The sequence below is a fragment of the Montipora foliosa genome, chromosome 7 (assembly GCF_036669935.1).
Source record: "Montipora foliosa isolate CH-2021 chromosome 7, ASM3666993v2, whole genome shotgun sequence".
Lineage (NCBI taxonomy): Eukaryota > Metazoa > Cnidaria > Anthozoa > Scleractinia > Acroporidae > Montipora > Montipora foliosa.
The window spans coordinates 36,248,689-36,263,688 of record NC_090875.1 but is presented as its reverse complement, the minus strand read 5'-3'; the positions used below and the strand labels follow the sequence as shown (position 1 = coordinate 36,263,688).

At 38.8% G+C, this 15,000-nt stretch overlaps 1 protein-coding gene across 5 annotated transcripts in view; it reads right to left on the bottom strand.

Annotated features, from left to right (window-relative positions):
• The window catches only part of LOC138009450 (probable serine/threonine-protein kinase qkgA), a 204,149-nt gene that overhangs the window by 67,125 nt on the left and 122,024 nt on the right, over window positions 1–15,000 (bottom strand). For all 5 annotated transcript variants that reach the window (XM_068856468.1, XM_068856469.1, XM_068856470.1 and 2 more), the window contains 3 exons: window positions 13,742–13,759; window positions 1,253–1,270; window positions 974–991 (listed from right to left, as the gene is read on the bottom strand). In XM_068856468.1, the coding sequence (XP_068712569.1) occupies window positions 974–991; window positions 1,253–1,270; window positions 13,742–13,759 (54 nt within the window). The remainder of the gene's footprint in view (window positions 1–973; window positions 992–1,252; window positions 1,271–13,741; window positions 13,760–15,000) is intronic.

The following is a 15,000-nucleotide window of genomic DNA, read 5'->3' as shown; positions in this document are numbered from 1 at the left end:
CTGACTTGGTTAGAGCGTCGCACCGGTATTGAGAGGTCACGGCTTCAAACCCCGTTGAAGTCCTAAATTTTTGAGGCTTGTCTAAGCAATTGCTAACAATTGCGTTCATAGCTGCGAGGATCATAGCTTTACTTATATCCGCAGTTTAATATATGATTCACTTCCTGTATTATTTCCCTCGTAGTTTCAAATGTAAACAGCTATTCTACGATTGCACTTAACCCTATGGTTGGGTCACGCATTGTGGACTTTGGATTTCTCACTATGGAATTGAACTGGATATGAAACACACGTATGCGATAACGACCACGGACCGAGCAGAAATCGCAGTAAACAGGAAAACGACAATAGCACGTACTGAGCAAGATATTCTCACATAAAGAAATATTGAAATAAGGTGGATTTAAAAAGAAAACGGCTAAAAATCCTTCAAAAGCCTCTTGACTAGTTATCATTTAATAAGGCAATCTATGTTCTTTAATTTCCGTCACGCACTGCAGCCCAACTGGTTCATTCAACAGAGAACAGAGATAACAAGACTGAATAACATTTCACCCAAGCGGAATAAAATTACTTGAAATAGGAAAACCCAAAAGGGAGAGAAAGGAGCGCAATCCGAACAAGATAAGAGGGGGAAGAAGGGGGGGGGGGGGGGGGGTGGGGTTGGGGTTTCTTTAACGTATGTGATTGTTTTCCTCATTTAAGTATCACGTAATGAATGTGTGATATACTAATGTAGTTCAGTTAAACTTAAACAGTTAAACAACTGAAACATGGTACGTATTGTTACACTTTATAGTTAACAGAAATACGGAAATGGTCCTGAACACATCCATCTTATAACCATCTCATAATAAAACCAAATACCACGCAAACTCTCTGCGTCCAGAAACTCGGGACACCCTCTTCCTTCCAGAATGAGTTGAATAAAATTTAGAAACATCACATTTTGATACAAGTTAACAATACTTACGAGAAGCCCTTCTGAGCACTGAAAGAAGAAGAAGAGGAATGTAGTTCAGTTAAACTTAAACAGTTAAACAACTGAAAAATGATACGTATTGTTACACCTTACAGTTCACGGAAATACGGAAATGGTCCTGAACACATCCATGTCATAACCATCTCATGATAAAACCAAATACCCCGCGAACTTTCTGCGTCCAGAAACTGGGGAAAGCGCCTTCCTTCCAGAATGAGGTGAATAAAATTTAGACAAACCATATTTTTGATACAAAATAACAATACTTACTTCCAATCCTGTTAATCCCTGAAAGAAAAAAAAAAGAGCAAACACATTGTCAACGGTATAACGTTGAATACAGTTTGAATTAAGAGCCAATTGGCATCAGTTTACACAGCAAGTCAATCTATGAAATTAAACGCCGCCTTTGTCCGTAGTTGTGCTATCTTATCAGAGGCACCCAACTTCAATTTTCGTAAAATTTCTGTTCGGAAGACGATTTGAGATCTAGAATTTTCGGAACATTTGTTGTAAAATTTCTTACTTGCCTGCCTCTCCTAAAATTGTCGAACATCTGAAAAATGGTATAATTGCCCATTTTTAACCGATTTTTACCCTAAAGAGCTCACCTTGAATTTTCGGGAGCCTTTTTTTCTGGCAGAAAATTTTCGAAAAGGGAAGTTTTGATCCCTATAGTTTTCGGATCACTAGACTTTAGCTAGGAATCCGAACAGATGAAAAAATTTTAGGGGATAAAAATTTCCCTATATCTACCATACTATAATATGTTTAACAATACTATGTTGAAGTGGTTTTGAACTATATTCTCGTTGGGTGCTCCCTTCTTATAAATATAACTTTGTGTTACGCCGAATCTTCCACTGTGATAAAGAACCTTCGTGCCTAAAAACGCGCGGTTTGGCAGCTAGATCAAGGACTTACTCACAAGAAAATGGCAACATAAAGTATTTTCTTCACCTCTGTTGCACACTTCGTATCTCGTTTGAACGTGTTATGACGAGCCAAATAAATAGCGTCTGCTGAGATTCTTTATAACAGAAAATTTGACAGGCCTAAGTTCAAAGTTCAGGCTGCGATGATTTTCTCTTTTCAACAACAACGTATTGTTCAAAAAACTTTCCCTATTTAATTTTACAGAAAGTTAACTTACAAATAACTGACAAATCACCTTCATGCCTACAAATTTGTTTCCTACACCACTGTTATACATTTCGTGTCTTGTTTAAATGCGTTCTGATCTGAGTCATTCTAAATAGATATTTAACGAAATTATTTGCTTCTCGTGGCTATGGCAAGGGGTAAATGGAGTCAAAATTAACGGTTCGAAGTATATATAATAAAGAGTAAAAACATCAACCAAAAGTCATTTGTTTTTTTATCGCTTATTAAGGATCGCTCATTCCTCTGAAATTACGAATCTGCCAGAACGCCATGATCCCATATTGGTGCCCAATCCCTCTCGATTTGCATGTACCTCAGCCTGGTGCCCGAGATATTTCCCAAAATAAATTTCGTGGCTGGCCATCCAGTTCAGTACTTTACTATTACATGTATCAAGTGGAGTGTTTAGACAGAGTGCAGACTGACACTGGTACCAAATAAAGGGACGAAAGCGAGTATTGGGGAATTGTGCGCGAGAAATTTAAACTTACACCGAGGAAAGATGGGAAGTAATGTTTTCGTTTTGAGCGTTAGTCGTAGTAAAACGATGGTTAAATACTATGCAGTGTGCAAAATTGGGAGTCAAAACAAGCCAAAAATCTCGTATTTTCGCTTTCCATCCGATCAGAAACTACGCAAAAAGTGGGGAACATTTTGTCGAAGGGTGGACGAAAAGTTGAAGACGCTTGCGGATCCTTGGATATGTTCGCAACATTTCAGTAGAGAATACCGGGGACCGATGGTGACAGAGCTACCGGCGAAAAGGCAAAGGGCAGACGTGCAGGAAGGTAAAATCGGTATTATGCATTCATCAGCAGAAACTGGAAGTACAGCAGAGAACACCGGTGTGATCAGCGACCACGATTACACGGACCGCTTTGAATACTTGGACGAGCAACACAGAAACTTGCTATGCCAGACGGAACTTACAATGGAAGACCTCGCCAAAATGGAAAGGGGAATAAATCAGTCTTTTACTTTAACCCCAGCCTCCAGCCAAGAAGTGAAAGTTGGCGCTAATGCTCAAAGAAGAATTAAGAGAGCAAGTGGTTCAAGACGTGTTGAAAAGCAATGAATCTGTAAAATTTTACACAGGCATTGCGTCACTATAGTGTTTCATACTTCTCGTCAATAGACCCTCCCACGGTTTTTGGCACCATCTTGGTTGGGGGGCAGACCATCCAAAGACAGCGACTATGAAGAAGAAGCACTTAATAGACCATTATCTCTTCTAGCTGTTGCATTCAGAGTATGTGAGAAAAAAATTTTGAATCAATTCAACGCCTACCTCGTAGGCAAGAAGCGCCTTACGTCCCACTGAAGCGGTAAAAGCACATTCCACAGAGACCTTAAATATTCAGTTTACGGATAGCGTACGTGAAGCAATGGATAAAAAGAAGATTACCGCTTTAGTTTTACTAGGCCTCTCGAAAGCTTTTGACAGCATTTACCATGCAAGGCTCTTCACAAACTTTCCATCGTTGAAGCCTCACCCTCGAATGTCAACTGGTTCAAGAGCTACTTATCCAGCCGATACCAATGCGTGAGAATTGGATCTACCCACTCGGACATTCTGCCAATCACCCATGGCTTTCTTCAGAGAGCGATTTTATCACCACTGCTATTCTGTATTTATCTGAATTATCTACCCTTGGCACCTAGCTCTTGTAACCTGGAAACCGTTCGTTGACGATTCGAAGTTATTCCTGTTTTCCTGCTGTCACAGCTGGATGCGGCTATTGGAAGCTGGAACAAGATCTTCTCAGCGTAGCCCAGTGGTGCAGCGAGAACCACTTAGTCATAAACCCAGATAAAACCAAACTCCTATTCCTTGGAACCAGACAGATGTTAAGCAGGCTACCACAGCACCCCAGTATGTCATTTTAAAACCCAGTCGAGGAGCTGCGAGTAAAATAATCATGTTGCTCAGATACTAAAGTTTGACTATCTATTATCATTAAGACGATCGTAAAGGAAAACACAAGTATGTGACGGCTAAATTTACAGTAAATGTAGGGGATTTTGGCTGACGTTGAAATGCTTTAGCGCTGCTGAAAAGAGAAAGATTTCCACAGTGAAAGTGTCTTTTAAAGACATTTATACTGAGATTATTTTCATGAAATATAAAGAAAAGATTCAGGCTACAACGACCATAAACGAATTTTTAAGATTTCATACAAACCCTCCTAAAATCATCACGGCGAATTGCCGCGAAATTAGAAGCAACATGAGAAGATTTATTATTCGAATTTACGGACGTCATACCTTCCTAATGCCCTTATTTTCTGTTTAATGAATGATATCAATAAAACTAATTAAAATAGTGGCAAAAGTTGGAAATCTGTCTCTTTTTAGCGTGTGCTTCATTATGTAATCTTCATCTTCCTCTAGCCAAGTGGGAGTTATTTCCAGTATCGTAAGTTTGTATTCAATTTGAAGAGCCAGAATCACTTTGTTGTTGTAGGAAAGTATTTTAAAACTAGGTGAACTGACAGCAGTAATTAAGAACTATCAATCTTGGCGATCTTTAAAGTAATGTTGACAAGTTGAAAATGATCTCCAACCTGTAACAATTTTTAAATTTATTGTTGGGGGTTGGGACTAAGCAGCTACAGCCCCCTGGACATTTTGTGAATGTGATAGAGTTAATTATCAGATCACTTCCATACAGAATAAAATTCATGTGATGTACTTGTTATAATGTATGAAATGAATTTCAGGTTAAAGTGATTTGAGCTTCATTGATTTGTATTTCATTTGTTAACAGATAATAATAATATATTCAGGGCAATGAAATATACGAATCAAACTAGTTTAAAATCATTTTAACCCGACATTCATTTCAAACTAAACTAAAAGTTAGCTAAAGTGGCCTGGTTTCTATTACATATATATTTTTTAAGAATCATGATAGTTGTGAAGTATTTTTTGAGCCACTAATTCTGGAATCATGTAACCATTGTAAAAGTCTGTCAATTTTTCAGCCTTGCTTTCCAAAATTCCACATTAAACTCCACTGCTTTAACTAGAATTCCTTTGTTTGTGTATGTAATCAAATCTGCATTCTTCAAACACGTTGTGGCAAGTTCTCCCTGTATCTGGTAGTACCATCTTGTTTCAGTCTTCTGTTTGTACTTTACATCCACTGTAATGATGTACTCTGATGCTGCAATATACGGAGGGAGGTTTCTTTTCTAAAACAGGACCTTGATCTCCACTACTCTCTTACCACAGCACTCACAACATCAGATACCATCAGGACTGGCTCCTAGATGTGGCTATGATGTATTGACTACAAGTCCACTTTTATTTACAGATGGGCCTTTGTGCTTTTTTTGACATTTTTTTTGGTGTGTAAATCTATTGCTGCCTGTTCTTTATCATGCCCCCACTGAAATTGCAATGGTGTTTTCTGTGATGGCAGTGGACAGTAATTGAGAAGTTCTTTTAATGTGTTATCTTTATTTGTAGTTTCTCTAAGATGAGATATTTTATAGAAGTTGGAGGCAGTGAGCCTTCCAACCCTATGTTTAAACCAGAATTCAGTCTCCCCTTGGCCCTTGGTTTTTTCATTCATCAAGTCAACTTGCTCCTGACATCGATGAGTAAGGGAAATAGCTTCAAAAACTGTGAGAATAACTGAGTGTCAACTGATTCAACAGCACTGACTTGAATGTTGTGTAACGAGACAAAGTTATCTCTAATGTAAGAGATAGAGAAATTTTCAACAGTCTCTACCTTTTCTACAGATTCGATATTTTCATCCAAGGTAATGAACGATTGCAGAATATCTTAATAAACAGTTGAAAGGTGGACAGTGAAAAAGCACATGAAGTCCAACAGCACTACTGCAAACCTTCTCTGAGTTGTCTATTCAGTGTATCAGGATCAGGTATTACTGACCTTGGATCAAATTTGTTGATGATATCTGCAATTAATTTAATACAATGAAGGAATTGTTAGGATTACTTCTGGGATGATAAGTGTTTAAAATAATACAAAATTTCCACCAAATTGTTTTTCTTTCCCTTCTCCCCCATTCCGTCCCTATTTTTCCAAAGTAATTTTTAAACATCAAAGTTTACTACCCACCATCCTCACTCACTGAGGAATACTTCAAACAATTTATTTTACCAGCCACCGCATTTCAACATTCTAATCTATGTACACTATTTCACAGTATTGGATGAAAATGTCTGCTTAAGTAAAGCATATACTTACCCCTCTTTACAAGGGCAAAATCCATCTTTAACTACACCAGAGTCTTCCATGATTATAAAGCCATTGTATGTCTGTTTATTATCGTCAGTTTTGGACCTCTGAGTTGGTAACACATTGAACTTGAATAAAGTGCAACTCTTGTCCTGAACACAATGCATCATACAATCTTGAACATGACCATCTTAAAATAACTTGTATCCAAGCAGACTCTTAAAGGACTTGAGGTTCTCGGCGGTGTATTCCCCAGAGCCAATTTCATATATAAATCAGCGAAAGTAAAATGGAGGCATCTTAGAAAAATCGTAGCTCCAGCTCTGGACATTTTCCGGGCGATATATTGCGCCCTTGTCAGTTCTCAGTTCACTGGCTATCACGTCTGAGATGTCTTCGTCGTGTTCATTGATCCGTTGTAGTTTCATTTCACGCGCCTTTACCGCGAGTTCCACCATTTCAGCTTTACGTTTACTGCATCCTCGATCCCTCACCTGAATCCCTCTCTTTGCTAAATAATCTTTTAATAAAGGAACTCTCTTCCCATCAAATTGTTCTTCCACTTTTTCTTGATTTCTATGAAATTCCAAAATGCTTACCGCGGTTTAATATCTGATGGAAAACAAAACTGCGAGAGGTTTGGCTTGTTATGCCTCCCATTTTTAAACAACTCCACGGTATTTGACCATTGTTTAAGTACGATTAAGGCTCAAAACGAAAACGTTTTTTTAAAAATCTTTTTCCGTTGTATGTTTAAATTCACGCACTCTATTCCCCCCTTAGCCTCGCTTTCGTGTCTTTATTTGGTATCAGTCTTACGCGCCTAAATATATCGGGAATGGGCTAATGATAAGGTTTCCTTGAATAACATTTACAGTGACTGCACGCAACAATTCAAGCCATCAATCACCACTCAAGTGGTAAAAAAAAAAAAAAAAAAAAAAAAAAAAAAGAAACTTTCTCATCCACTAATGATATTCAGCCAAGCGGCTTCCGACAACTGAGAAGATTGTAACACCCAGCAGAATTCTACTACATTTCCACCGATTCGTTAATTTCAAGCAAAAACTCAACTATTTAAAATAAAGTGGCAATGTTCTTAGTTACAAAGAAAAACCAGACCAGGAAGCTTCTTTTTACTACCCCTACTGCTACCACTACTACTACCGCTATCACCACTACTACCACTACCACTAACTACGACTAATTATTTACTTAAAAGTAAAATACATAATGAAAAGCTACAGTAATAAGATATTTAATGATAAGATTGCATAAAAGGGAAAAAATCTACTAAGAAAAAATATCCTTAATTTGTACACATTGGCCATATATATCAATAAACGTAACTATGTACACGAGAAAAATTCACAGCAGTATTAAAATGTACGTAGTTTTGCCGAAAATCTCATTGTCCATAAGAAATGAATTAAGAAGATAAGGGTTTTCTGTTCTCTTGCGTCCTTAGGGATTTTGCTCCAGAGGACTGATTCTTTATAATGGAGGCTGTGTTTCCCTATATGTAACTTTTAGGGATGTACAAGTTGAGTGACGAGTTTCTACAGTTATTGGAGTGGATGTCTGAAACATTAGTAAATATATTTCTCAAATAGGGTGGAGAAATATCATAACTTATTTTGTACATAAGAATAGCGAGTTGTCTCATCTGCCAATTTTCTAGTATTTCCCAACCCATTTCATCCAAGAGATCTTTAGACCGCGCTTCAAAATTTGAAAAAAAGTTCAGGATTCTAGATATCCCACACACAGCTGGAATAGCCAAATTAGGGAACGATTGGAGCTTTATACACGATCATCGATCAAACGGTACAGTCGTACTTATACGCCTTAAAACCGACAAGCCTGTCGATATCTTCTCTGGAATTTCCTCAATATGTGCTTTCCAAGTGAGGTATAATACTAATAATAATGTGGAACAACCACGCTGAATCGACCTCCGCGTGTTGGATCCTGTTCCTTGCCTGCATTGCCTTTTTCAATCTTCAGAGTGCTCAGGTTAATTGTCTAACATCCAGGGACAGTAACTGGGCAAGTTTGGAGCAGTTACTTGACGAATTAAAGCAGGAAAACTTCGTTTATCAAGATAAATTGTCATTCATCTTTGGAAACTCGGCGACGGAAATTGCATATGGAACAAACGACACACTGTACACGGAGCGAGCAATTATCTACAAGGTATGTGTACATGGATCAATATTAAGGAAGGCCACGACCCAAATTCCTCAGATTGTCGCGCATCAAGAGACACAAGCATTCGTGTATATATTATTCCAATACCATCGCTTCATTCCACGTTCCGCCTATTGGTGATTTAGTTTTTAAAGTTAATCCGGGCACTGTGGACAATAACTCTTGCACTACCATCTCCAGACAAAGGATTTGCATCACCAGGACAACGCTTTCTACACACAACACAGGAAACTCAAATGCTACCCCTCGGAACACTAATAATTTAATCAACTTGCGTCCTTTCTTTAAAACGGGATTCAACTTGCCCAAGCAAATGGTACTATGTTATAACAAAGCTCGTTCTGTGAGAAACAAAATAGCAGTAATTTTTGATTACATATGAGAACGAAAAGTTGATTTAGTTGGCCTTACCGAACACTGGCTAACAGATAGTGACTCGGCTGTCAGAGCAAAGTTGTGCCCAGACGGCTACAGTATTCTTGATCACCTAAGATATGATCGCCTCGGTGGGGGGACTGGGCTTATCTACCGCGACTTGCTTGATGTCTCCAAGGTTAATGCCAGAGTTAGTGACCTGTACTCTTTCGAGTTCTCCGAATGAATTGTTAAATCGCCACCACACAGCATGCCGCTCATTATTATCTACAGACCACGATATTCAGAACAACATCGTGTTCCTACAACTGCATTTCTCTCTGAGTTTCCTGAATATCTTGAGACTGCTGTTATGCAAGCAGCAACTGCTTATAACAGGTGATTTCAACATTCATGTTGACTACCCTCAGGACTCATGCGCACGGAAATTTTTAGAGCTTTTAGATGGCGTTGGACTGAAACAGCATGTCGATCAACCCACTCATCGTGAAGGGCACATTCTCGATCTGACCATAACGCGTGTGTCTGAGAGCCTTATTGTCAGCACGCCTGTGGTCGATCATTTCATATCTGATCATGCAGCTGTCTTGTGCTGGCTTGCGCCACCAAGACGTCGTTTCTCCGTGAAGATTATTTGCCACAGAAAAGTCAAGTCCATTGATATGGAGCAGCTGAAAAGGGACTTGCGGGCTACTGTGCCATATGCAGCGGACGAAACAACTACTGCTGATGAATTAGAGATATGTGGTAGAGAGTATAACCAAGTCAAGCTATGATCTTCGCAGTTATGCGTGCAATTTTTGCAATTGCGTAGAGAAGCCTGAAAAATTCAGGACTTCAACGGGCTTTGAACCCGTGATCTCGCGATTCCGGTGCGACGGAATCTGAATTTTTCAGGCTTTTCTACTTAATTGCAAAAATTGCTCTCATAACTGCAAAGATCATAGCTTCACTTGATTTCATATGTGCAGTTCATATATGATTCATTTCATATCCCATTTCATCATGAAGAGTATAACACCGCTCTTTCAGCGATGCTCGACAAGCATGCTCCACTTAGGACTCGTACTAGGGTCAGTAGGGCTGTAGTCCCTTGGTGTAGCGACACCATTGATAAGGCTAAGCGTTCACGTAGGAAGGCTGAAAGGAAGTGGAGAAGAACAAAACTGCCTGCAGATTTTGCTGACTACAAGAAGAAGAGAAAGTATGTTACTAACCTAATAAATAAATCAAGGCAAGATTTCTACTCTAGGTTCACAGAGGAGAATAGCACTGATCAGAGAAAGCTCTTTGGCGCGCCTAAAAAGCTGCTAGGTACCCATGATCTGCTGCGCTGTCCTGATCATCTTGACAGGACTGTGTTGGCAACTGACATCGACCAATTCCTTGTGCGCAAGATAGAGCACATTCGACGAGACATTGACGCGATTTGTCTAAGCTCTTTAGATCGCAATCTAGTGCCACGGGACGGGATCGCTACAGATATTACAGACCGATTGCTTCGCTCTTTTGACACTCTGAGCGAGAACAACGAGTGTGACCTTACAAAGAACTCTGCCAGAAAGTCTTGAGTATTGGATCCATTCCCGACTAATTTGGTCTGTGACTCATCAGAGGTTTTACTTCCCGTGATCACGAAAATGGTAAATGCATCTTTGTCTATTAGACACTTCCCTGGTTACAATAACCTGAGACCAGTCAGTAATCTATCATTTGTATCCAATATTACTGAGAGGGCAGTATTTGACCAGCTGTACACCCACGTTACAGATAACGAGCTATTTGCTGTACTGCAGTCGGCTTATAGGAAATCACACAGTACTGAGACGGCGCTCCTTAAAATAGTTAACGACATCCTGCTTGACATGATCACCAGAACGTGTCTTTGCTCGTATTTCTTGATGTAAGCGCAGCATTTGATACGGTTGACCACACCATACTCTTGCGGCGCCTAGAGACGTCGTTTGGTGTAACAGGAGATGTTCTCAAACGGTTCGCCTCCCAATTGTCTGATCGCTCTCAGCGTGTTGCGGTCTATGGAGAACTGTCAGACAGTTGCAACGCGTACAAAATGCAGCTGAGCTCATATTTGGCCTTATTCTCTTTTTTCCTTAATGGAACATGAGTGCCCGCAATGTAATTGAAAACACTTTTCTATTTATCTCATGCCTTATTTGGATGATCTGCGGTTATAGTAAGGTCCCAAGGGGCCTTTGCAACGTCATTTCTAAAGCCAGTTTACAGTGAAAGTTTGTGAAGCACCTACTTGATTTAAACTTTGGATTTGATTTCGGAAATTCAATTGTACTGCTGGTGTCATTGGTTATGCAAGTGGGCTGTGTAATCATTTGACCATATTACATATTGGTATGTATTGCAGATTTCTAGTAGCTTCTGGATTTCATGATCAAGTGGTGAGGCCCCTACATCACAGTTTATGTTTCCAATGATATCAACCCTTTGTAGTTTTCGAGTTCTCTCAAGATACATTCGAATTTTGCGATGGTTTCTATTGTAGACCTAGGTGCATCTGGTCTATACCATGTTCCAGCAAGAAAGGGCTTTACCTTAGGTTTAGATATTTGAATACAGAGAAATTCAAGATCATTCTCCTGATGTGCAATGTGCTTATAATTAATTGTATTTCTAATGTAAAGAACTCCACCGCCACCTGTCCCATTTCTATCTTTTCTCTCGATATCATATCCTGGCACTTTTAATTCGCCGTTGTTAGTGTTATTATGGCTGGGAAGTCAACCACATTAGTAGACATTTAGGATCTAAGTTGGTCGATATGTCTCTATAGGCTGGCTATGTTGAGAGAAGCTATCTTTAACTGCTTCCTTCACTTTCTTTTCGTCACCTCTTGTTACCAAAGTTGATAAGACCATATGTGCATCTGATTCAGTTTCAATCAGCCTTCCAATGTTGTGTCCCGGAGATCATTTGTTTCGATGTGTAGGTCAATTTGTTGTGGTATCCAGGTTAGGTTTTAGTAATGTCAGATGTAGAAGTCCCTGAGAAGGATTGGATCACTCTATGTTTCACTCGCCTCCCGAGTTTTTGACCCTGGACTAGGCCTACTCTGGTACCTTAAGTCGCCGTAACTTAAGCAATTATTGTCCAATAACTTAAGCGACTTTAGGTGATTGAAGGCGACTAATTATATACTGTGGATGTTGAAATCCCACAGCTTGAACCTTTGAACTACTTTTAAGCAATATTTTTATTGTGAATTATGGGACATGTACAAAATTGTACATGAAATAAATAGCTGTAAAGCCGTACATGTTAGTCGATAAATGAGTGTTCTTCCTTTAATCATTTCTGCATATGTATTGTAGGAATAATTCCAGTAATACTTGAATTATTGATTTGATATAACTTCAGTTCATGTCTGGAGAAGAGGGCTAGACAAAATGTTCATTAGCCTAAGGTTGAGGCGCAAGATCTTTAAAGGGTTCATGACAACAGTAGCAAATGCTATCTGTTCGCTCTAAAAAAGCAACTTCTGAGACTTAGTGTGAATCGAAACCATGACCTTCCAGACTAATGGAAGATCACGGGTTTAATTCTTATTGGGTAGTCGGATTTAATTTTTCTAAGCAAGACCGCAACATTTGCTATCGTTATATAGCTGAAACTTTTGGAGTTTTTCTGATAATCGTTTCCCTGGATATCCCCACACACAGCTGGAATAGTCAAAAAATAGGGAACGATAAGAGCTTTAAACAAGATTTCTCTTGATTGAAACGGTACAGTCGCACATATACGCCCTAAAACCGACAAACCTGTCGATATCGTCTATGGAATCTCCTTTATATGTGCTGAGAACACAAAATCTGTAGCATGGAGTTTTCAAAAAGTACTTCTCCAAAACAATTACGACGTCATAAGACCATCCTTTTTGATAAACTTTTCAAAATATCAAATAAATCTTTTGTCCAAAAAGAAATTCCATGTTACAGTTTTCGAAAAAAAAAAAAAAGGACGGTTGTCCTTCCGGTGAAAAAAAATCGCCTGTCCCTTTCGTTTCCTGAGACTTTTGACATAACTTACACTAAAACGTACAGAAGAGGACTGGAACTAGTTGTGCATGCGCCTTATGGTTAAAGTGATGTCAGATTTCGATTAAAAAAAGTTACTTCAAAGAATCATCCATGCAATCTTTTTGTAGGGCTCTTGACTAAAAACCTTGCTTAGCAACCATTGTATTTCTGTAGTAAAGGTGAATCCCTGGTTTTGCACTGCGCAACCCTACTGCGCATAATTTCTTGCGTCATTGGCATGCGCACAAGCGCAGACACATAGATAAAGTGGCGGATTTTCATCGACAGGAATCCTAATCCGTCAAGGAATGGCTGTTTTCTCCTAAACGAGTAAGATGGCTCTCATTTTTTTATTTCATATATTTTCTGAGAACGGTGTCTTCGTGGACTAGTGAAAAAATCAGCAAAAATCTATAGCCAGTTTTTTTAATATACTAAAGTAGGCGATTTGCATCATGGCGTCATTTAACTATCGAGACCAGAGATCGTCACAAGTCCCAAAACTTGAAATCAGATTTTGAGTACGAGACTGAACTATATTTGATATAAAATATACACGGAATAAAGGAATCCAGCATGGCAAAACCACAGCAAGGTTTCAAAACTACCTCGAGTGCACCTTTGAATGGTCTAAGCCGCAAGGATAAGAAGGTCACGGTACAAACTGGAGATAGCCCAAAACAAAGCCATTTCAGAATACTCCAACGCTGTTATTTCAACTTTTCTATTAAAAAATACGAACACTTACCATGATCTGAAAAAAAGGCTGAAAAAAAGAGAAGAAAAAAATGTCAAGATTATAATCGAGCACATAGTTTGGTTTAAGGCTTATTTTTTTTCTAGTTAAGTTACGAAGTACATGTAGTCCCCTATGAAAAATTGGAGCACAGTTATAAGTCATTTTAACTGCATGTTAAAACTTTTTTTCGTCGTTTAATTAGTAGGGAGGTATCTTGTATGTGTCCTTTCTCTTTCAAGGATAACGTAACAGTATCCCGTGTGATATTGTAATGTAGGACAATTCAGCTTAGGTTCTTTAATACAGTATGGTGATGTAATAACATGCAATGTACGCAGAGTTGTTGAAACAATTGAAAACCAAAATAGAAAATGGTTTCATCTGGGTGTAAGGAAAGGGTCCTCTACGCAACCAGTTAACAATACATCCATTTTGGTAAAATTTTTCTCCAAACGGGGATAACAATGTGAGCGCTCTCACAAACTAAGGAACATTGATCGGAGTAATTTTCTTTTACGTTGGTAGAAAACTATCGTGATTACCGCACAGACAATGTTCAATTGTCTGAAAGATACTTAGAGATACCAATTACTGCAAGTTTGACATCTTTGGAATATTCTATTAGTGTGGCACCCAACGAGCAAATTAAGCCAACTCCTTGGAGAGACATTTCTAGGCTCCTTGTAATGCATAAAGATTGTCCAGAGTGACGTTTTTATCACCTACTGTATAATTTATGTTTTCATGAGTATAATCAAATTCATGGAGTCTCAGTGACCATGGACATTTTGATATGTAGATCTCGTGAGAGTCTCTATAATGGTGTAGTTTGAATGTCACTGGACTGATGCGTGTGGGTTTTTGGGGACAAAAATCTACCTTAACGTTTGTTAGCCTAATGAAGACGATTGCGTGTATGACAGTTCTGGAAGTTGTTGATGACTCCACTTCTTGTAGTCACTTAGTTATGGATTGCTTGCAAGGCTATGAGCATGATTTTCATTCAAGAGAATTCAAAGAAACTTTCTCCCCACAGAGAGAGGCTGCAAATGCAATAAGTAGTATATATCTGACTGTGCGGTGGCAAGCACTTAATTTTAACTATCAAATCCCGAAGGAACATTAACCTGGAAATCCCGCCACGTTCCAGATGTTTTGCAACTCTTACCTTAGAATACGTTTTTAACCGTGGTCTATGTTAGAGGATCATTACGAAGGCAACTTAACGCCAATCATTCAATAAAACAACGATTAACAGAGAGTTTCAA